General features: G+C 26.6%; 1 protein-coding gene across 1 annotated transcript in view; it reads left to right on the forward strand.

The window, feature by feature from the left end:
• The window catches only part of LOC122498781 (MICOS complex subunit Mic60), a 72416-nt gene that overhangs the window by 31749 nt on the left and 16890 nt on the right, over positions 1-23777 (forward strand). The window contains exons 11-13 of the mRNA XM_043606694.1: positions 17839-17997; positions 22632-22735; positions 22815-23002. Of these exons, the coding sequence (XP_043462629.1) occupies positions 17839-17997; positions 22632-22735; positions 22815-23002 (451 nt within the window). The remainder of the gene's footprint in view (positions 1-17838; positions 17998-22631; positions 22736-22814; positions 23003-23777) is intronic.

The raw sequence follows: 23777 nt of genomic DNA on the forward strand, positions 1-23777 counted from the left end.
ATATGGCGGACGACATTTTTAAAAAATGATTGAACACACATGAAACTTGTTACTCGGGGGGTTTTCGTAATTGCTGATTAACGAATCTTTTAGTTGGTAAGTTCAGAGTTGCCACAAAACTTTAATTTTTTTTCCCTGATTTCCAGACAAAATTTTCACTTTTTCCCTGACCTTGAAGGACATCGATAACTTCTTTTTTAAATATTTCATAATTATTTCCCTATAGGAATAATTAATAATTCTCAATTTCAATAACTTATAAGAATATTATTATAAAAACAATAAATTCAAATTTTCAAAGATTTTAATTTGAACCCTTTTCAAAATTCAATTATTTCTAAAAATTCACGCTATAATGCTTTTAATATTCGATTATAATTTAAAATTTTAAGTGAAATTCATTTCTTAATCAATTTTTATTAGAAGAATATGAATATGATATGAAGAATTTTATCAAAATTTTAAAAAATAATTGAATTCTTTCGGGGAATTTAAAAAAAAATGTTAAGAATAAATGCAATTTTTATATCATTTTACTTAAATTATATAAAAAATAATAGAAATTTTGCGATAAGTTTCGTTATTTATGAAAATAATTGAATTCCGGTGAAAATTATTATTATTTATGAAAATAATTAATTTCTTGTGAAGAATTTTATTCAAATTTCTTTAAATAATTGAATTTTTCAGAATTTTTAAAAACTTTTTGAAAATAATTAAATTTCATTAAAAAATTGAAATCTGACAAAGAATTAAAAAAGTTTTTTTTAATAGTTGAATTCCTGTGAAAATGTTTATTTTTGAAAAGAATTAAATTCTTGGGAAGAATTTTATTTTTTACGAAAATAATTGAATTGTTTTGAAGATTTTTACAAACATTTTTGACAATAATTGTATTCCTAGGAAGAATGTTATATTTTACCAAAATAATAATTGTATTCTATGACTAATTTTATTATAGTTTTTCAAATTTATAAAGCATTTTATCCAAATTTTGTTCAATAATTGAATTCTCAAAAAAAATTTTATTATTTATGATAATAATTGATTTCTAGCGAAGAATTTTATTCAAATTTTTTTAAATAATTGAATTCCCATAAAAAATGTATTATTTGTGAAAATAATTGAATTTTTAAGAAGAATCGTATTGAAAATAATAGAATAGTATAGGAAAATTTTCTTAAAATTGTAATTTTATTAACAAAGTCTTGCAAAGAATTTAGTTAAAATTTTTTTAATTAATAGAATTTTTAAAAGAATTTTATTTAAATTTTTCGAAATAACTGAATTTCTCAGAACTAATTTTTTCAATTCTCTGAATATATTTGAATTCTTTGGAGAAACTTCATTAAAAAAATTAAAAATAGTTGAGTTGGTGCGAAGAAATTTATAAAAAATTGGTAATTGAATTTCTGTGAAATTTTTATTAAAATTTTGTTTAAATAATAGAATTCTTTTGAAAAATTTTATTAAAATAGTAGATATTAAAAATAATTGAAATGAGGAAAATTTTTGAAAATAATTGAAATTTTTCCAAGAATTTTATTACATTTTTTTTAAATAATTGAATTTCGAGGAAGAATTTTATTATTTATAAGAATAATTGAAATTTTGACAAGATTTAAAAAAATTTTTGAACATAATTAAATTTATGCGAAGAAGTTCATCACTTTTGAAAATAATTGAATTTCTGTAATCAGTTGTTCTTAAAATCTCTATTTAAATTCATTAATAATAATTATTTTCTAAAATTTCAAATTGAAACTTTTGAAGTTCATCTGTTTATGAAGATTGTAAACGCTACTCTTTTGAAATCCAATTAATTTTGAAACTTTAAGTAAAATTATTCATTAAGTAAGTAATAATTTTATGATTGTTTAATTTTATCCAGTACTTTTAATAAAAGCCCTAACTTTTCCCTAATTTCCCTGACCAATTCTACTTTCCCTGACTTTTCCCTGAATTCCTTGACTTGTGGCAACCCTGAAGTTAGTTAGTAATTAAGTTTGTAATTTAGTTAGAATGTTAGTTAATAAGTCAGTTATAAGTTAATTAATAAATTAGTTAGAAAGGTAGTTAGTAAGTTAGTTAGTAAGTTAATTAGTAATTAAGTTTGTAAGTTAGTTAGAAAGTTAGTAAGTTAGTTAGAAAGATAGTAAGCTACTTAGTAAGTTATAAAGTTACTTAGCTCGTTAGTTAGTAAGTTTGTTTGTAAGTCAGTTACTAACTAACTATTGTCTCTGGTGAAGCTAAATTCGTCGAATTTTGACAAATCGTTGACTTGGTATTTGATTTATAGTAAAATTTCATTCATAGTAAAAAATAACACCAAAATGGGTTATTTTAATCCTTTCTGGTGTTAATTTAATCCTAGAGAGGTTGCAGATTATTTAAAACTATTCTGGTGTTTTTTTAACACCTCACGATATACTGTGTATTTGAAGAAAATTTTTATTTTCTCCATACATCTTCTCTTATAAAGAAAACAGGAATACACTGTCTAATAGGTGAATAGAAAAGAATGCTTTCATAATTGACTTGCCCGAGTTTGCAAATGAACCTTTTATGGCAACAATTTAAAAGCATAAATTATAATTAGTATAATTGAAGAAAATTTCAAGGTTTTAACTATGAATGCAAATTAGTGTAGAATAAAAGATAAAATAAACAGAAAAGTTGTAGAAGGATGTATATAAAAGAGAATAATAGTACGATAAAAGAAAAACATTTAATCTAAATTATCTTTTCTTCAATGTATACACAGCTTCCGCATATAATTAATTCCACTTATGTCGTATTGAGTAAAATGGAATACGCATCATATAAGATATACATGAGCATCAAAGCATGGTACAAAATATTAATATTATTTGATTATTCTGCTTAAACCGTTTTCTTAGTTAGACAGTTATATTATACTCCGCATTTCCGCTTTAGATGTTAAGTTTTAGTCTAAACTGTCGTTCACTGAGCTTATTGGTTAAGCCTTTGATTTAACCAAGCTTTACAGTTTCAGTTCAACCCAAATACACGAATTCAATGTTTCTCATCGAATTTCAAAATCTCAAAGCTATCTGATTTTACAAGTGTGTGAAATGTGATAGAACTTTATTGACTTTTATTTTGAAAAATTGCATCAATATTGAATATGAATGAAGAGAAGGAAATTGAAATTTTAAAATAATTCATTTCAATTCAATCGGTAATAGAAATTTACAAATTTTTAATATGATTGCTTTCATTCAGAATTGTGACTGAATAATGGAGAACTATACGCCAGAGAACCGCTCAACTTCCGGCATTGATCCACCTTTTGTTGCGTCATTAAAGAGGAAACTACCACCTTCGTATCACTGATTTTATTCAGTAACAGCAATTTTTTTAATTTTTTATTTTCAACGAATTAAATTCCTTTCTAGATATTCTCAGGGGGCGTGTATTAATATATTCTCCAAATATCATTTGACAGAAGTGATATTTTACCGAACTGTGTAATTTTAATGAATTGTAAGAATTTTCCAAATTGTCATTTCTACTAAAATTCCTGTAGGCAACAAATAGATCGATTTCTCGATATAGTGGGTGAAGATACTTCTATAAAATGGTAAAACCATTAGAAGTGATAGAAGTAAAGTTTCACTCACTCTGCACAAACCAATTTGATTTCCTTAAAATTTCACCTACTCTGCAATGCGCATTTGACTTCCTCTAAAGTAAAATATTCATTGATGAGTATTTACAAAAACGAGCCGCACTAATATTGATTGGCTTATGTTTGGAGAATCTTACACGCTAAGCCAATCACATTAACCCTTTGCGGCATAGTGACACTCTTGAGATAGAGAACTTTTTTTTCTATAACAAAAAAAAATGTTTTGTTGATAAAGTAAATGTTATAAATAAATAAACTTAAAAACGTGTTTTTTTACAATAAATGTAATTGTGTCTAACCAACAATATAAAATAATTTCAGGATCATGTCTAGATAGATTTTGGGGTCGCTGATTACGAATCTGGGGTCAGTTTTTGAAAAATCAAAATGTCGGATCCAATATGGCGGACTTATTTTTTAAAATAGCTCAAATTCACTTGAAACTTGTTACACGGGGGTTTTTGGGGTCACTAATAACGAATATGAAGTCAGATTTACAAAATTAAAAATGTCGGATCCAATATGGCTGACTTATTTTTTAAAAATCGAACAGATTCGCTTCAATCTTGTTACTCGTGGGTTTATGGGGTCTCTGAATACCTAATTACAAATTCTTATATATATTATTAATATATTTCGAATTTTGAAAATCTGACTTCATATTCGTTATCAACGAACCCACAAACCCCTGAATAACAAGTTTAATCGATTTCGATCAGTATTTAAAAAAATTTTCGCCATTTAAAATTTTAAAAATCTGACTTCATATTTGTAATCAGCGACCCCAATAATCCCCGAGTAACAAGTTTAAAGTGAATTTGGACAATTTAAAAAAATAAGTCCGCCATATTGGATTCGCCATTTTGAGTTTTAAAAATATGAAAAATCCGACCCTCAAAACCTTAGATTAAGCATTTTAACAAATGTAAATTTAAGAAAAAAATAAGTTGAATGTTTTCATTTTCGTGACGTTTATGAAATTTGTAAGGGAAATTTATTATTTGATGTGCGTTTTTATTTTTTCTGTTCGCCTTTTGCATCTATAAATGTAAATTACGTCTCTAGGTGAAACCTACTTTACCTACTGACATTGGATCAATGGGAAGGACCTAAAAAAAGGGAAAAATACGGTCGTATGTAGCTGAGGTTTATGGATACAAAAGACTGCGATAACGTTGCCTGTTAAGGTACATCCTATATATATAAATATATAAAACCGGCAGAAACTCCTTAAAGGTAAAGGATAAATATCGGTTCGTTCTTATTTACGATGGGATTCACGAAGTACGAAACGAAAGTACATCTTTCTTGTCATTTCGTGCATGCTAGGAATAATACTGTCTACCTATTTTCAGTCGTTAAAAGACGATATATCTAAAGATAAAGGATAGATTTTATTTTTCTATTGTCCTTAACGTCCTTTCACTCTTACACTTTTTTGGCACATTTCCAGTGGGTTGAAAATAAAAAATAGTCCCAATTTAGTACAAAGCTCGACAAAATCCCTAATCGTGCTACTTTTCGAATTTTAGATAGAACAATGTTACTAAGGATTTCCTCATAACATTGAAGAATACGTTAATTTAAATTTTCATTTTTTCTATGCGCCCACCTATTATTCTAACCATATAAAATTATGCAGTCACTATTATTGCTCTGATTTAAAAAAACATATTCAGTTTTTGACTGATGTAATGATTAATTCAAATATGATATTAATTTCTGTTAGGGTTGATTTCTCCAATTTCTATAGACAATTCTCAACAAAAGGTGGATCAAGTTTCTTGTGAGTGAACAACAAAATTAAAATAATGAAAAATTTGCGTTTATTAGATTATTAAGAAAAGAAAATTAAGCAATTGAATTGATATAAATGCTGAAGTATTTTTATCTTCAAAGCTTTCTTGGCACGTCTCCAACACGACTTCTACACTGAAAGAATTTTGTTACGAAATTCATTAGTGTGATATTTGTATTTTCTTTAATCAGTTACAATGTATGGAAATTGAGGATACTGTAGATTATCGTTACCCTTTTTAATGACTAAAATTAAAATTAATAAGAATGGAAAATAAATTTAAAACTATGAAAAAATGGGGGACTAACTCTGCTGGGGCTCGAAATAATATGATTTAATACTACAAGAAACATCACGCGTTTTAAGGTAAAGTGAAAATTTCTCTAGAATAAACTTACTGTCAACTTGAAAAGATTCAGGGGATACGTCCCTCCAATTATCTACCAAACCACACGGCTCAAAAAAAACACTTCTTCAAGTTATTGTACAAACCAATTAAACTTGTTTTTTGGGTCTGACTTTGCCAGCTTCAATAGTTGTACCATGCACTGTCTAGGGTACCAAGAAACATCTATTTTAAAAATTTTATTTAACCAAGACAGTGTGAATTTAAAAACCACGTAAGAAATTTGCAAAGAGCTAGTTTTCAGTCTGGCTGTATAGTCAAGCGTACATACAGGAAGGTACAGTATTTTTTTAAAACCGAACCCCTTCCATGCACTCCAAAAACAATAGACCCCATTTCTAACAACCGTATAATAAAACACTTAAAAAAAGACTCTCAAATAACTGAGAACAGGATTCCCATGAATCTATTTTGACAGAGTGAATCTTTAGTACTGAGCCCACTGCGGTCTTCAATGCACTAATTGCCTTATTTGCCGCAGGAGCACGAGTTGTGGAACTGTATCCCTAAATATGAGTAATCCTTCACAACTTCAATACGCTCGCTCCACATCAAATTTAACAGATTTAAATCTTTTTGCTTTAGAATTGCTCGATCTAGTAAAAGTTACAATTTTAGTCTTATCAATGTACAATGTTAACAATAAGCTTATTCTCTACACAGTAAGAACGCAGAGCACAGAGTAACTTAGCATAAAAACTTGTAATTTATCATTTAGAAAAATGCCTCTACATCCAAAGTCAATAAAATATTTTTCAATATCTGATATCAGTAAAATAAAAACTAAGGGACTCAACATCTCGCCCTGTAAAACTCACTGCGTGACGTAAAAGATATGAAATTTTCTAGATTAGCAAAATCACCTTTTTTATGTAACATAAAAGTAGACAGATTACCCCATTCTTTTGGAACTTTTTCTAGTTTTAAAATTTTATTGAAAAATTGAATAATATTTAAAAGCCAATTTTGATGTGAATTCTTAAAAAAAATCATTACTAATACCGTCCAATCCAGGGGCCTTTCCACTCTTACATTTCGCTAAACATTTAAATAACTCATTCAATGAAACATCAACATCCAGAACCGAAACAGATTGGTTTGGGAAGTCAATAACTGCCTTTGGAAATAAAGAAGGTGATGGATAACGTTTTTATAAAAACTCAAACCAAACATCATGACCGATTCCCGAGATATGACAGGATTTCCGTTTAGACGCGTTGATAATCTTCCAGAAAGCGGAAGAACTCCTACAATTATTATCAGCATTGCATCTGGACAAAAAATAATTTTTTTTTCTTTAAATCCATAATTTTACGAAAATCTTTCTTGAAACAATAATAAGAAGTTCTACATTCAATAGAAAAGTTCTCCGCCCTGCAACGCCTCAACGCGTCCAATGTTCGCTTTTTCGCCAATCTACATTCCTCATGCATCCAAAGTTTTTGTCTACAAATATTTTTGCTAAAATTCTTTTTAATCATATTCAAATTACTGGCTACGTCTTTAATAGTCGATATGAGATTTGCATTAAGACATCTATGGTATGCTTGTTTCAACAAAGAATACTTAAGGTACTACTACACTTTAGAATTTTTTACAAATTTATTTATTTTTTATTGTATTTTTTAACTCCTTAAGGCTTCAAAAAACACCTTCTAAAGTGTTCGTAACCAATTGTAAATAATAAAAATAAATTTTTCAAAAAGTATTCAATAAATATAATGAGCCATTGACAAATTAGGTAAGGCTTTAAAGGGATGGTGGGGGTCTAGCTATTTGTTACGACCAGTAGAAGCAGTAGTGCTAATGTATGTAACAGAGTCTGACATGCAAGAAGTGGACGGATTTCAATTTCCAAAAAAATTTTAGATAATTTATGGATAGCCTGTAACGATACATATAATGTTTAAACGCGTTTTTCTCAAAATAACGTTTTCTCAAATGGCGGACACTTCATCTCTGAATCTACTGAACCGATTTTAATAAATCTTAGGTCGTTTTGTTTGTTAGCTGGTCCTGTATGTGAATTCATCAAAAAATAGTCATAAAATTTTTGCAGACTAGAAAAATAATGAAAAAACATGGTATATTTTAAAACAAAATATTGAAACATTTGCTATTTTTTTTATTTTAATCGATTTTTCATTAACGGTTGTGGATTTATATGCAGGACACCTTCCTTTTTAAAAAGATGTTTGAATTTATTGTTTCGGATTTGTCAATTTTGAGATGAACTGTCCGCCATTTGACAATTAACTTCTTGGAGGTTCGAATTTGACGCTATCTGCAAATTATTTATGATATTAAATAAAAATTAAAAACAAATCATTATTTTTACTCTCCAAATAAGCAAAAAGTTTTTTTTTACAAATTTATAATAAAAGAGCTAAGAAAAAAATCTTAAAAATTTGGTCTTTTAAGAGCCTTTTAAAGTGTAGTAGTACCTTAATGCCTTAGGCATCAAGCTAAATAACTATTAGGGTCAGTCCGGTAAAGTTGTCCTCTACTTCTTCGATTTTGTTGAAAACTCGAAAATTTTCTGTGGAATACATGCCAGTAAAAAGTCCGCAAGCATCGTTATTTATATGAGGTCCGGTAAATTGCAAAATTAGAAAAAATGCACCTTTCTAGATACTTCAACCAAGTAAAATTTTCTTGATTGAATTGCATTTTTTTCAGTGTCTGTTACCTCAAATGGAAATCGAAAGTGATTAAAATTCTGATAAAGTATTGTTTAATTATTATTTAATTACAGAATGTGAATAGGAGTAAGAAAAGAAACATGCATGTGTCGCTTCAGAAAATTTTCAAAAATATATTTAAATTAAAGGAATTGTTGACTTGAATTTCTAAAGTCTTTTCAAACAAAATATTGAACTAGCAAAGTACTTAAGAGTTTCAGTAGGGCAGATATAATACGAGTTTACTGAAAAATGATAAAAAGCCTTTATTCCCTTCTTAATAACATCATATTTTACTTTATAGGGTTGTAAACTAAGAGAACTCAGAGAAATGGTTTTAATTTTTTATTTATTCTTGAATGCATTAGGTGACATAAGAAATTTTTTTTAAGCACTTAGGTAAGTACAGAAATTTTCTTTCTAAAATGAAAACAATTTTTTTTTTTAATAAATTGAATTCATCGAGTCGATAGTGAAAGAACATATTAGCTTTTACATATCAGAGCCAAAACTATATACAGACCCTTTTGTATAAAACATTTTCCTCATACAACATCTCGTGGTAATTTGGCACCGATTGCATCGTAACTCGCTGATGTGATAGTTCCGTTCCCTATTGACCTTTGTATTCATCTGACAAAGCGGACAGTTGAATTTGAAAACGCCCAACTTAAAGAGCGATCAATAGCTGCAAACATCCTTTATGTGAATTTTCAGAATGAAATTGTCCAACAGTTTATCCCCATTTGAAACGAGAAAATTATTTTAACTTTTCGCACTTATTATAACTTTTCGTCTGATGGTTTAAAACGTTATAACGTTTTAAGCAAGCTGAAAATCTTCCTTTTGATTTATTCTTTTTGTTAAAAGCAATAAGAAGTTCTTATTTCACTTGGATGAGAATAAATCTAAACACAACTGACTATTTGACTAAATTGAATTACTTGAATTGATACTTAAATTTAATTTATTGCCATAGACAAGAAGACTTTAAAAGTCGAACATTTTGTTCAATTTTTATCGAATTTCGAATTTTTCACCGGAAATTTTGCTAGAGAAAGGAAATTGAGGGGTCGGATCGAAGAACCGACACTTCGCTATTTTCAATTTATTGCCAAGCATTGGTTTTTTGATATGGACCCTCAATTCATAAAAGAACTTCAAAAAATAGCACAACGAGATACAGAAATTTTGGAAACTTGAAAAATACTTTAATCTACAAACTTTTAACAAATGCTTTTGATATATAAATAAAAAAGGAAGGATTATAACTTCATTCCTTTCAGTTTTTAACTTTACTATATATTTCACATTATCATCATTTATCAATTTTTGATTTTGATTCACATTAAAGTGATATTACAAATCGTTCCACTACCAAAAGTAGTGAGCCAAAAATTTTAAAAAATTTTAAATGTCGATGGATTTTAACGGACTTTGAATTCCGAGAGTTTTTTGCCACTGATTACGAATTTGAAGTCAGATTTACAAAAGTTTAAGTTTTTAACCCAATTTAGCCGACAAAATTTTGAAAAATTTTAAAAACCGATGGATTTTAACTTTCACTAGACACCCTGATGGGTGTGTCAGCCCATATTAAGATTGTTTTATTATTAAAATCTTGGCAACAAATTTTCAATAATTAATATTTTTAATTTAAATGTCTTATGTCTTATGACCTAATTATTATATCAAACAAACATTAAACATAAAATTATCGATTTTATAATTGTTTAAACAAATAATAGTTGTTACTTGCTAACTCCTGACACAAAGCACCTTCCTAGAAACTTGCAATTTTTTCTAATTTTGCAGTTAACTAAAGCTGTAAAACCGCTGTCAAGTTAAAAGATGAATTTATTGTGTTCATTTCATTATTATTTATTAAAAAATAAATAATAATAATAATTTTTTTATTTCATTTTATTATTTCCATTTCATTTCATTCGACATTTTTTACTTTATTTTTTTTATTACATTAATTTTTTTTGCAATAAACACTTCTGTTTTTATAAAATTATTTTTACTATAAATTTTGAATGATATTTTCCAAAATTTTTGGTTTTTAAAATAACAATAATTTCGTATTTTTCTGAACGAATTAAGTAAAAAATAAGTAAATCAAAGTGATTTTTAAAGTTCTACAAGTTATTTATAAGACTTTAAACGTTACTTCCACACTTTGAAAAAAATTCAAAAATAAGACTTTTACAATTTTTGTTTTTTAAAATACTAATAATTTCGATAGTTTATAATCAAATTAGGTTCAAAAATAGTTGAATCGAAGCATTTTTTAATGCTCTACAAAAATTTTGGTGGTACAATACTTCTTCATGAGAAAGCAATTCTAAATAAAATTTTTAAGTAGAACAATGTTCTTTGGTCAGACAAATTTGTTTGTCGAGTAGAAGAAAAGTTTTTAGTCCGGCATTAATTTTTATGTAGAACAAAAAACATTTCGGCAGATTTTTATTCTTAAGTAGAAGAAAATGTTTTAGTCGGACTTTGTTTTTTATGTGGAAGAATAGATTTTAGTCAGAATTGGATTTTTAAGTAGAAGAAAAGTTTTAGAATAAAAATATTTTGATTTTGTAAGTAGAAAAAAGTTTTTTGGTCAGACAAATTATTAATTTTCATTATTAGTATTATTACATTTATTAAGTGGAAGGAAAACTTTTAGTCGGCCAATAATTTTGAAGTAGAACGAAAGTATTTTACCCAATGGGAAATTTACAACTGGCGTAGTACTGCGCCAGCACTGGCAGCACTGGCGGCAAGGCTGAGAGCCAGCACTGGCATGGCACTGGGATGATAACGCCGTCTGGCGCTGCCGAAGTACTGTCTGTCAGTGCTGCCAGACAGCGCTGGCGCAGCACTGGACCAGTGCTGGCTGGGAATATTGCCGCAATAAATGCCGTATTGTTATTAATTAGTCGTAAATTCATAATTATAAATAATTTAACAACAAAATGGTAAATAATATTAATAAATAGTTATTATTCATAAAATATTTCTCTTCTTAAAGAAATTGTATTAAAGATGGAGACTAACAATGAATATAGTAAATGAAGTAGAAAAAAATTGTTTATAACATTTAAAAATTAAATAATAAACAATTACAGTAAGTGTGCATTAGATTTTCATATTTTAGTACCTAACGATTGGAATCTAGAAATATCGCAAACCTATGAAAATAAACAAAATTGCTGACGAGGGGATTCGAACCTACGACCTACGGACTAACAGACTAACGCTCTAACCACTATGCTAACGACACGTGTGTACAGAAAAGTATTAATATCTCAGTATCATTCAGACATACAATTATTGAGTCAAAGATGAGAAAAAAATAGGGATACGTTAGAAATAATAAATTAAACTAAATTTTTAATAATTAAATTAAATTACTTTATTCATAGTAAGAAGTATAATAGTATTTTAATAGGAACCAAATTATTATTGAGATTAAAGTTTAAATTTTGTTTATAATTTTAATTTGTTTAAATAATGTATTATTTACAAAGTTAGACAATTATGTTAAATTATTATTATTAAATTTAATAAAAATAAAAAGTGAACAACTGAAAAGTAAAATATTAATTTTTTTCAATAAATTTATATTTATAAACATTTATAAACTTTTTTTATAATTTTTTTCAAGTTTATGTCAAAAAAGCAATGTTGGCAAAGAGCGTTGTGAACAATTTTTCTATACTCAGCCAGCACTTGCCGCCGTGGCTTGTCTAAGCTTTGGCGAAACAAAAATTCTGTACTGCGCCAGCACTAATTGTCGAGGCTCGGCTAGAATACGCCGAACAATCGTCTGAGTACTAAGCCAGTGGTGAACATCGGCACTACACTGGCATTTCCCATTGGGTAGTCAAACTAATTTATGTTTTAAGTGGAACAAAGGTCTTTGGTCAGACAAATAACATTTTTAAGTGTAGAAGAAATATTCTTTTTTAGAATTTTATTTTCAAGTGGTACACAATCTTTTAGTCAGAAAAGAATTATCTATATAGAAGAATTACTTATTTTTTATTTATTTATAAATTTTTCATTCATTTATTATAATACAAAGGTCTTTAATTATGCAAATTTTTCAAGTATAGAAAAAAAGGTTTGGTCTTCAAATATATGAAAGTTATAATATGAAAAGCAACGAATAATTTGTTCGATACATTTAGGAAATCCGACTTAATGTTAGATTAACTATTTCAAAAATCCGTGAGTACTAAATTTCAAGCGAATTCAATTAGATTTGTTCTCCATATTCAAAATTTTGATTTATGTCATATATTTGGAATCTTTTTTGCTTGAACAGATAAATTATGCAAGAAAAAATTAGTTTTGATCAATTTACAGACAAAAGTCTAATTTTACACGGAGAAAAAAATGCTGTTGAATCAATGACATATGGGTTTGATTCATTGAATAGTGTCATAACGGGCTGCCTAACGTATATGCTGTTGTTTTGAAAGCACCGATTCTAATGATTCGATAGTATCACTTTCTTTGAAACAAAAGCATATTTCTCAAATTGACAGCATACTATGTTAATTCGAAGGTATTCCTTTTGAATCAATGAACAAAATTTTTTAATTTAACAGTATATGCTTTTGAGTCAATGACTATAACTTTTAAATTTAAAAGCATCATTTTTATGATTCAAAAATTTGTACTTTTAATTTTTTAGTTGTTGCTATCGATTGAATAACACCATACTGTTAATTCAATTCTTTTATGTGATTAAATATATACCAACGATAAATTGAAAAAAGGGAATTTTTGTTCACATGTTTTTTATATACTATAATTAATTCTCACACCTTTAACACAACACTTTTTATACACATCTTTTTTTCAATTTTTCACACTAACATATACACATCTTTATTATTATTTTCATTTTTTCCAACGGCTAAACACACACACACACATACACATTCAAACACACTTATCTTTTTTAGTCAGAAAAATACGGCTATTCCCAAGCGGTCACCCATCCATTTAGTAACCGCGACCAACGACGCTTAACTTCCGTGATAGACGAGAACCGCCGCGCTGCAATGTAATACATCCGCTTCTCAACGTTGGGCACTTACTTTGTGGTTAAATACCGTGCTCGAGATTTTTCGCGTATATAAGGGAATTTATATAGGGAATTTATATTTAACTAGTCATTAATTAATTAAAAGAATTTAAATAATACTTTTTTATATTGGAATCTCAAAAATCACAGGTTTAATAAACATATAAATATATGTGGGTAAGTATTTCAATAAATTTAGTACCTGTCAATGTCTCAAAACATAGTGTTCTTATTTTTATAGCATATGCTATAGGCAGTCCGCAATAGCACCACTCATTGAAACGAAAGCATATGCTTTCGTTTTCAGAGCGCGCTTCTTTAGAGCAAACAATTTTTCATTTGATTTAAATTTACATGCATTTTCTTCAAATTTATCTATTAGATGCTTCAAATGAATAATGTCAAAGAAGCAATAAATTATTCTGTTGCTATATATAGATGAACTATAGAAACAATTTGCACAATATCATTAATTCTACAGTACCGTACTTTTAATTTAAACAGTTTCATTTTTTCGTTTTAAGCAATATACTTTTCGATTAATAAATGTGTCATTGAATCAATGACGGGGAATTCAATAGCATGGAGATATTTGATTCAACAGCACTTTTTTTTCAGTGTATTAATAGGTATCTATATATTAGTATTTTTCTCAATGCTATAGTTTTCAATGAATATACCAGAATTTGTTTAAAAATGGTGTTTTTAATAAAAGGGAAACATTTATCTTCTTGTTTTTTTTATTAATCTGTTTCTGTCCTGTTCTTTGTGCAATAAAAAGCAAACGAGCGACAATGCAAATTTTCCGTCTGCTACATTGAAACGTTTCATTCTATCGCAGAGAAAACGAAGAGCAAACGAGATTCTCTGTGGCTGAAATTAACTCCAAAAAAGGGTCATGGCGGGCTCGTGTCCAACGCAGTTTCTACTGCCAAACTTTTGAAATTGAAGTCGATACCGTCTGCCTGAATTCGTTTTATATACCAAACCCTATCCCCTTTTCTCTCTGGTGCAATGGTTGAAGGGCAAAGTTGATTTCCTGACCTATTCAATTGTTCTAAAAATCATTAGGAGAACAAGAAGAGATAAAAAAAATTTTCTTACTCTTTTTCCATTTAGAAAATTGTTTTTGTTATTTAATTTTCAAAATTATATATTTATAATATCATTAGGACTAAATTATTTGCAACAGAATAACATTGTTTTTTAAAGGGAAAACTTCCTCTTTTTGCAATTAAAAATGAAAAAATAAAAAAATTACCCGTTTCAATAAAAATAATTGACAAAATATTATTTATTTTGAGAGTTTTCTTTCTCGAGTAAAATGTTAAATGAAATTAAAATTTGATATTTCAGTATAAAATGTAATAAAATTTTTAAAGAAATTCACAAGAATATTATAATAATAATAATAATAATAATAATAATAATAATAATAAATGCAGTTTTCGGAAATTATGACTTCTTCTACTTTTGTCGACTATTTTAAAAAATGGGACTTTTTTCGATTTATTTTCAAAAATTGCGACTTTTTCGACTTTTCTTCCAAGTTTTGCCACAAAAACCACATTTTTTGTATAAAATGCAATTGATTTCGATTTTTATAGTGTAAATAGTATAACTATAGACAAATTTTTTAAAAATTATTTTTGAATGATTTTTCTAATTAAATTTTTGAAATATACAATTAAAAAATTTTTCAATAATTAAAATTTTGTATAATTTAACTGAAAATAAATTGATTTTTTCAACTATTATATTACAATTTTTGAAAATCAACATTTGAGAGGAGTTTTAATTGCAAATTTTGAAAATAATTGAATTTTCAAAAATTTTAATGAAAAATCTTCAAGTTTTAATATATTATTGAAAAAAATAATACTTATATAACTATTATTTGCAGTGTATAATATTTATAAACTTGATAAGGGTAGCGGCAGCTACCGAAACGTTGTTATAAACAAATAAACAAACCTGTGGAAGAAATGGCCTAAAATCTTATTTTATTAATAATACTTATAAAATTTTTTTCTTTTAATTTTTTGAAGTTCAATTATTTTCAATAGTTTCAATTACATATTTCCGAAAATTCAGTACAAAACATTAGTTTCTTTTAAACTGTACAAAATTCTTTAAAGAAATTCAATTATTTTCGTAAAATTACATTGCAATATTTAAAAAAAAACTCAGTCTTACAAATTGTTTTATTATAATTTTTTAAAATTCATTTTTATTAAATTTATTTTTGTTCTTTATTTTATCTTCGAACAAAATAAATTATCATTTTTTTTAAATTTACATTTTTAGACTTTTTGAAATTTTGGAGAAATCATGTTCATTTTTAAAATTAAAATTCTTTATGAAAATTTGATTATTTCTTTTTATATTTTTCAAAAATTCAATTATTGTTGAAAGATTTTACTAAATTTTAATTACTTAGATATTTTTCAATTGTATAAATTAAAAACCTATAAACTTTCAAAAAATATTTAAAAATATATTATTTAAAAAATTAATTTTAAGAATTTCTTTATTATAATTTTTTTTAAAAATCAGTTACTTTCAACATTTTTGGTTAAATGTTTTCAGTAATTCATCTTAATAACCTTTATAAAAAAGAACCATAAATAATTATAGTTAAAATAATTATGGAAAATTGAATTTTTGTATTTAAATAATTAGAAGAAAAGTTAAATATAATTAATTTGGAAATGAAGTTTAGTTGAAAATTGTAGAAAATAATTTAATTTTGGAAGTGTTGTAATTGTAATTTTAAGAAATCATTCCGAAGGTTTTAATTTGAAATTTTTCTAATTTTGTTTCCCATAGAAAACCAAATAATAATTATTTAAATATTTATTTAACGAAATTATTCAAGTTTTGAAAAATTGAATTTAGAAATCAGTGAAAGGGTAAAATCATGAGAATACAAGATAAAATTCTAGTGACATTATGCATATGAATTAAATAAATGACTTTTTCGACTTTTTTTGTATTTTTAATCGACTAAAGCGACTTTTTTTGCTCCTTAAAGTCGATCCGAGGACTGAAAATGGGATCTGCATAACTTCCGCGAGAAATAAATAAAAATGTACAATGCAGTGGGTCACATTTCTAGCTTAACATAAAACAAACGCGAGCATTTTTAGCAAGATCTTGAAATTTTAAAATGAAATGAAAAAATTGTCTAATCTGTCTGAATCTTTTTAAAATCCTCATTCTACTTGAATGCTCTATTCGTTCAGTTGGCAAGCTCAATCTTGTCTTTACATCGAAAACTCGAGTCATGAATATGATTTTCTTGGCTCTAGAATGTAGTAAAAGCGAGAAAAATAGAAAAAATGTCAAAATAATTCAAGTGCTATACTTTTATGACATTCCCATAAATAATAATCCATTTTACAAATATACGAGAGAAAATTACCGGAAATTGAATTACGCCCAATTAATTAGATAAAATGCAGAAATTTTTATTTCATTTAAAAAAAAAATTGAGGTGCACATGTCAAAATAAAGTTTTTTCCGAATCTCGACGCTGATTGTGCATTTTTGGTCATGAACAGACATTTATCATATATATGCTTGAGAAGATATTTTTTGACTGACAGATTCCCATTCACATGCGAAACGAAATTTCTCTCGTAAATCACAAAAGAAATAAAATTCCTTGATAGCTGAAGACGCGAATTGTTTATGACATTAGAGGGAATATTTTAAATTCATAATATAATGTCCTATTTTCGTAAATAAAAGTGATTATTATAAATTGATTGACAATTTTTCGCAAATAAATTTTTTCCTCTTCCGTAATAATAAATATGTTTGACTTGTTTATTAGTTCAACATTTTATTATTAAAAATATAATTGTTTGTGTATTTTTAATCTATTTAGACAATTCTTTTGTTTCTCTCCATAAGAGAGATTTTGTGTTTATTTCAAAAAATTTTAAACTAAATATGTTATCGTGAAATGTGGTTTTTATTATGAAAAGCTTTTACGTTTATCTGTTACAATAATTAAATTTTCATTGTTAAGCATATTTTGCGAGGGTAACCCAGGGGATGGAAATATGGATATCTGAGATATCGTATAGTTGTATTCCAGCGCAGTAAAATTTATTAAAAAAAAAATTTCAAGTTAAAAGTCATTGTACAAAGAGGCTACAGCACATAAAGCGAACTAACGTTTTATTTTCATTTGTGTTTTAGAGCGTATTAATCAGGAAAAAGGAGCTTGCGATGCCCAAATGCTGTGGTCCGCATGCCAAGCCTTGGCAAGAGCTGTTAAAGTTGCACCACCTGGAGCACCGAAAGATAAAGCAGTGAGACCACTGGAACCTGAAATTATCGCAGTGAGGAAAGCTGCACGTAAGTTAATATTTATTTATATATTTTTTATTTCTTCTTTTTCCTCTATTCTAACTTCTTCATTTTTTAATTACCTTTTCCATTTCGCAATGTATTTTATTTTGAACTACCTCAATTGTAATCAATACCAATTAACACACAGGACGTATAATTTTTTATTCATTTCTTTTTCATGGAAATAAATTTTTAACAAAAATTCCAATCATAATTGCAAAAAGCAAGAAAAGTAAATCGAAAAATCTACTATTTTTTGTTGGAGAGTATAATATTTAATTACTTAATTATTTTATAATAAAAAAATCCTATTAACAGTTATTTTAGTTATATATTTTTAAGAAAAAATCCCTTTAAGGCCTAAAAGAAGTCAATTAAAATTTAAGGAAATTTAATATTAAATTATAGGCTTTTTTATAATAAAATTATTTAAAAACCGCTCTTATAAAAAATAGAATATTTATTACTTAATGTTCTGCAGAATACAGGGCTCGAACTAGGTCCGTAAATTCCGTAAAGGTCCGTAAATTTGCTTCAAGTCCCTAAAAGTCAGTTTTTTTTTAAAAATTGTTCGTAAAGTCCGTAATTTGATTGAAAAAGGACGAAAAGTTCGTAAATTGTACAATATAATTTGGATAATTTTAAAGAAATTACAAATGATTGCAGAAATTCAATTATTTTCAAAAGTAATAAAAATCTTCGCAGAAATTCAATTGTGTTCGAAAATTTTTAAAAATTCTCATATAAGTGGCCCAAAATGTCCAGCAAAATCTTGTCGATGAATTTTTATGAAACTTAGTATACAAGGGTTTTTGGGGTCGCTGAATTCAAATAGGGGAGAGTGGGGCAAAGGCGCTAGGTTTACATTTATCGATGTATATTATTTAAATTAAGCAATTAATTTATGCGGTCTTTGTTTTTCATTATTCTAAAACTAATCAAGAAGAAATTTTAATAGTTGTTATTAAGTATATTATAATTATAAATACATTATTTAATGGAATTTAAAAACAATGCAAAAAATTCCTTTGCCCCACACGCTGGGGCAGCGACGTTTTCGCTTATATTTCTAAAAGAAAGCATTTATAAGCCTTAAAAAAATTAACAAGTGATATTTATTAGTATAATATTGACGAAACATAAGGTTAACAACATATTATTAAAAGAAAAAAAATTTTAGTGATTTTAACCTTATATTGTGAATTAATACATAGAAAATTCGAATATTCAATTGTTTTTAACCAAATTATGTTCAATATTCCCTTTGCCCCACATAACAAACTTTTTTTTTTACTTTAAATTTAAAATATTTAGATACAAAATTAAACTAAAACACCACGCCAGTTGTGTAGAGAAATATTTAATTTATTTACATGTTACGTTTTTAAAAATTAAATACTTAAACTTATGTTTTAAAAAATAAAAGTTTGTTCACTAAAATTATCATTTTATTTTTGCAAAACAATTTTTTTGTTATATTTCTTAAAATATTTGATGTTTTTAGGTTTTTCTTTTTTTAATCAATTGGTCTGATTGCATTGCAACTTAATTTTTAATACCAATTGGAATAGACAGAAAATAAGGAGATATTTTAAAAACCGTCTTTGCCCCGCATAGCGCCTTTGCCCCACTCTCCCCTATGACGTCAAAACAAATTCAAAATGGCGGACAAAATTTTTCAATTTTAAACAGATATTTATAAAAATTAGTATGCAAGGGTTTTTAAGGTCGCTGAATTCAAATATGACGTCAAAAAAAAATTCAAAATGGCGGATCCAATATGGCGGACAAAATTTTTCAATTTTTAACAGATATTTATAAAATTATAAAAATTAGTATGCATCAGCTAATGCAAAGGATATAAAATAAAGTACAAAATTTGATAAAAATCTGAATAAATTAAAAAAATTACGTCCCTTATTATGAATTCAACATTTTGTATTTTTTATTTTGAAAGTAAAATTTGAGAATTCAGCGACCCAAAATATCCCTCGTTGTAAATAAAATTGAGAAAAATCAAAATGAATTTTAAAAATTACGTCCGCCATTTTGGATCCTCCATTTTGAATTTCTAAAAATGAATATGAAATTCGAATTCAGCGATCCCAAAAACCCTTATATACCAAATGTAAGTAAATTAAAAAAAGTTTTTTAGAAATTTTAGGTACTTGTATTTAAATTATTATATTACTTAAAAATAATAAGTAATTATTTATTTATTACTTTATTTAGTATCATTGAACACTATAGTGTGTGAATAATGATATAAAAGAATTTATTTGATAATTTACATAAGAAATTGCATTTATTTTCCCCTAAGAAGTTTTTTATAAATTTCTTCGCAATAATTCAATTATTTTCATAAATAATAACTTTTTTACAGGGATTCAATTATTTTTATAAATAATAAAATTCTTTTAGGAATTCAATTATTTTCATAAATAATAAAACTCATTGCATAATTTCAATTATTTTTAATGCAATTTTACTCGAATTCCTCGAAAAATGTAATTATTCTTAAAAATTTTATTAAAATTCGTCTAAAGAATTTCATTACTTAAAAATTTGTTGTTTTTATGAGAATTTTATTTTAAGAAACATGAAATTAATAAATTATTTATTTTCGTATTTGAATAATTGAATTCTCGCAGAATTTACAAATAAAAATTGTTTGAAAAATAAATGTCAGTTAAAGTTTTAGATTATAATTAAATATATTAAAAGCATAAAGTGGATTTTTAAAAATAATTGAATTTTGAAAAGGTTCCTTTAAGTCATTGAAATTCTTAATATTTCATATTTTTAACAACTATTTCTGTAGAATTAATTCTTTTGAAAAAGTTTAATTGAATTTTTTAAAAAATTATTTTAAGTTTTCATTTTCTAACATATATTTAATTAAAGAATTTTCCAATAATTTACATTTTGTAAAATTGATTTGTTAACAAATGAATTTGAAAATTCTCAAAGAACTTTTTCGAAAATTATTAAAAATAATGAATTTATAGAAGAATTTCAGTTAAAAACACAAGAAAAAAATTTAATTTTGGAGAAGTTAAAAATTATTGCAGAAATTTAATTATTTTTAAGAGTAATAAAATTCTTCTTAAGGATTCAATTATTTTAACTAATAATAAAACTCATCGCAGAATTTAAATTATTTTTCATACAATTTTTTATTGAATTCCTTGAAAAAAGTAATTATTTTCATGCAAGTTTTAATATAATTCCACCAAAGAATTCAATTATTTAAAAATTTGTTCATAAAATTCTTTATGAGAATTCAATTTTGAGAAACATTCAATTATTCAATAAATTATTTACTTTTGTATATAATTAATGGATTTCTCGTAGAATATTCTAATAAAAACTGAATTAAAATTGAATTTCAGTTAAAATTTTGAAATTAATTTTTTTGTAAAAGTTCAATTGATTTCTTTATATTATTTGAAGTTTTTATTTTCAAATATGCATTTAATTGAAGAATTTAGGAATAATTAAAGTTTCGTTGAATTGAATATTGTAAACAAATGAATTTGAAAATTGCTCAAGAACTGTTTCGAAAATTATTAAAAATAGTTGATCTGTAGAATTTTAGTTAAAAATTCTAGAAAATAATAATTGAATTGAAATGATGAAAATAATTTTGAAGAAGTACAATATTCTTATAATGTAAAATAATGATTTTATCAATTTGCTATCTTTAATTATGATAAAACATGAAGAAACCGATTACTCCGAGTCTTCGGCTCGGAGTTATCGATATCTTCATGTTTTTCAAGATATCGAATTTTGAATTGATTGGAATCAATTTTTTAATGTTAAAAAAATAGTATCGATGAGGCTGTTGGTAATTTTTATTTATTTTTTTATTTTTTTTCTGTTATTTGGTCGCCAATTTAGTATTTTTATATAAAAGTTTAAATATGGGTTTATTCAATGTCCTGCTCTTTTGTCAACGATTAATTTGCTTGTGTATATAAATGAATAATCTGTATTTATTTATTTCAATTGATGAACTAAATAGAAATATCAGGTCGTAAATAAATTCCATTCGCATCATTTGAAATTGCAATGAATCACTAAAGTTGAATTTATATTTTTTATATCCGATGTGTTTAAAAAATAATAAAACGAATAGTCTCTTCTCCTTGTAAGACGATTACTTTAGAAACGTTCACGCGATGCATTTCAAGATTTACGATCTAATCGGTAGAAAGCCGTCACAAAGCCATTGAAGTGTTTATGACCACGTTTCAGGTACTCTTTCGTTAAAGTTAATAAACGGTTCTTGATGTACGAGTCCGTCGATCGTAAACGGCTCAAAGTTCGTTTATTATCAACATTTGACTTAACTTCATTCATATCAGACTGTTTTACTATTCGTAGAATGGTTTTCTGCACTCAAAAACTTTTGTTTTCAAATTTTACGTTCAAAACTTTAGAGTAAAATAATCTTTGAACTTAGTTTTTATGTGATATTAATTTTTTTTTCTGCGTTTTATATCATTTACATGCATATTTGAAGCTACCCTTTTGTCATAGTATTCAACATTTTTTTCGTTCAAAATATTTTAAAGAAATCCTCTGTGGATTTTTAAAATGAGACTTAAAGCAACAAAACTGAATTTTCATTTCAGTAAAAGACGATGCATTGGTGAATGCGGTTGTTGAGGGAATTCCGGAGGAAGCTTCGAAGCGAGGCGTATTTCCCGAGAATGCACTACGTGAACGATTCCTTAAGGTGTGAAAATATTTATAATTAATTTTGCCGACCTTTAGTATAGACAAGCAAGAGAAATGACCGAATTCGTTGTTGTCAGGTAGAGAAGATGGCGAGGAGGTTAGCTTTAGTGCCCGAAGAAGGAGCGTCGTTACCTGTTTATCTTCTTAGCTGCCTTCAAAGCTTTCTGATCATTGAGGCCGTCAATCCAATTCCAAAAAGTGAACTCGAGGATCAACCTATCGATGTTGAAAGCCTCAACACATACGATATTCTTCACAGAGCGAGGTAAGTGGATTTCTTTGAATTATATTCGAACCTTTTTTATTTCAGTCGATAGAAATAGAACCCTGTCGAAAATAGTGTGTGTAAATCGTATTTGAATAGTGTTTCATACAGTGCAGCAAGAGGAAAGTGACACCTTAATCCCTCATTAAAAAGTTTTACTTAATGATCATTTTTACAAAATATAAACTTTTTAATATTAAAGAACCATGTCCTGTAGGTCTCAAAATTGCTCTTAAAATTGACTTAAATTTTGAGGGCATAGAAGATCAGAAGAACTTTTCTCGTCAAGTCTTGACCTGTAGGTTAAAACTGACCTTAAAATTGACCTAAATTTTGAGAACAGAGAAAGTCAGAATGAGTTTTCTCATCAAGTCTTGACCTGTATATTAAAACCGTCCCTAAAATTGACCTACATTTTGAGGGCAGGGATGGTCAGAGGTTCATTAACTTATTTATCATTTTTTGAAACAAAAGCAAGATAAAAATGTTTAAAAACGATTCACAAGGCTTATTTTTACTTTTACTGCGAAAAACAATTTTGAAAAATACTTGATTTTTTTAAATGCATAAAATAGCACCGAGAATCCTATGGTTTTTCAGTCTTTTTACACTTTTCTCTTAAAAGAATCAATAAAAAGTCAGCGCACTACGTATATGTTATCACAACACAATTCACAACAAAGATCTAGCACAGTTTATGGCACACATTAAAACTCTTGGAGATCTGCTATAAATTTTTAGAACTTTTCCAAATTTTCAATGCAAATTTTTTGTT

The sequence above is a fragment of the Leptopilina heterotoma genome, unplaced genomic scaffold (genome assembly GCF_015476425.1).
Source record: "Leptopilina heterotoma isolate Lh14 unplaced genomic scaffold, ASM1547642v1 Lhet_16, whole genome shotgun sequence".
Classification (NCBI taxonomy): Eukaryota; Metazoa; Arthropoda; class Insecta; order Hymenoptera; family Figitidae; genus Leptopilina; species Leptopilina heterotoma.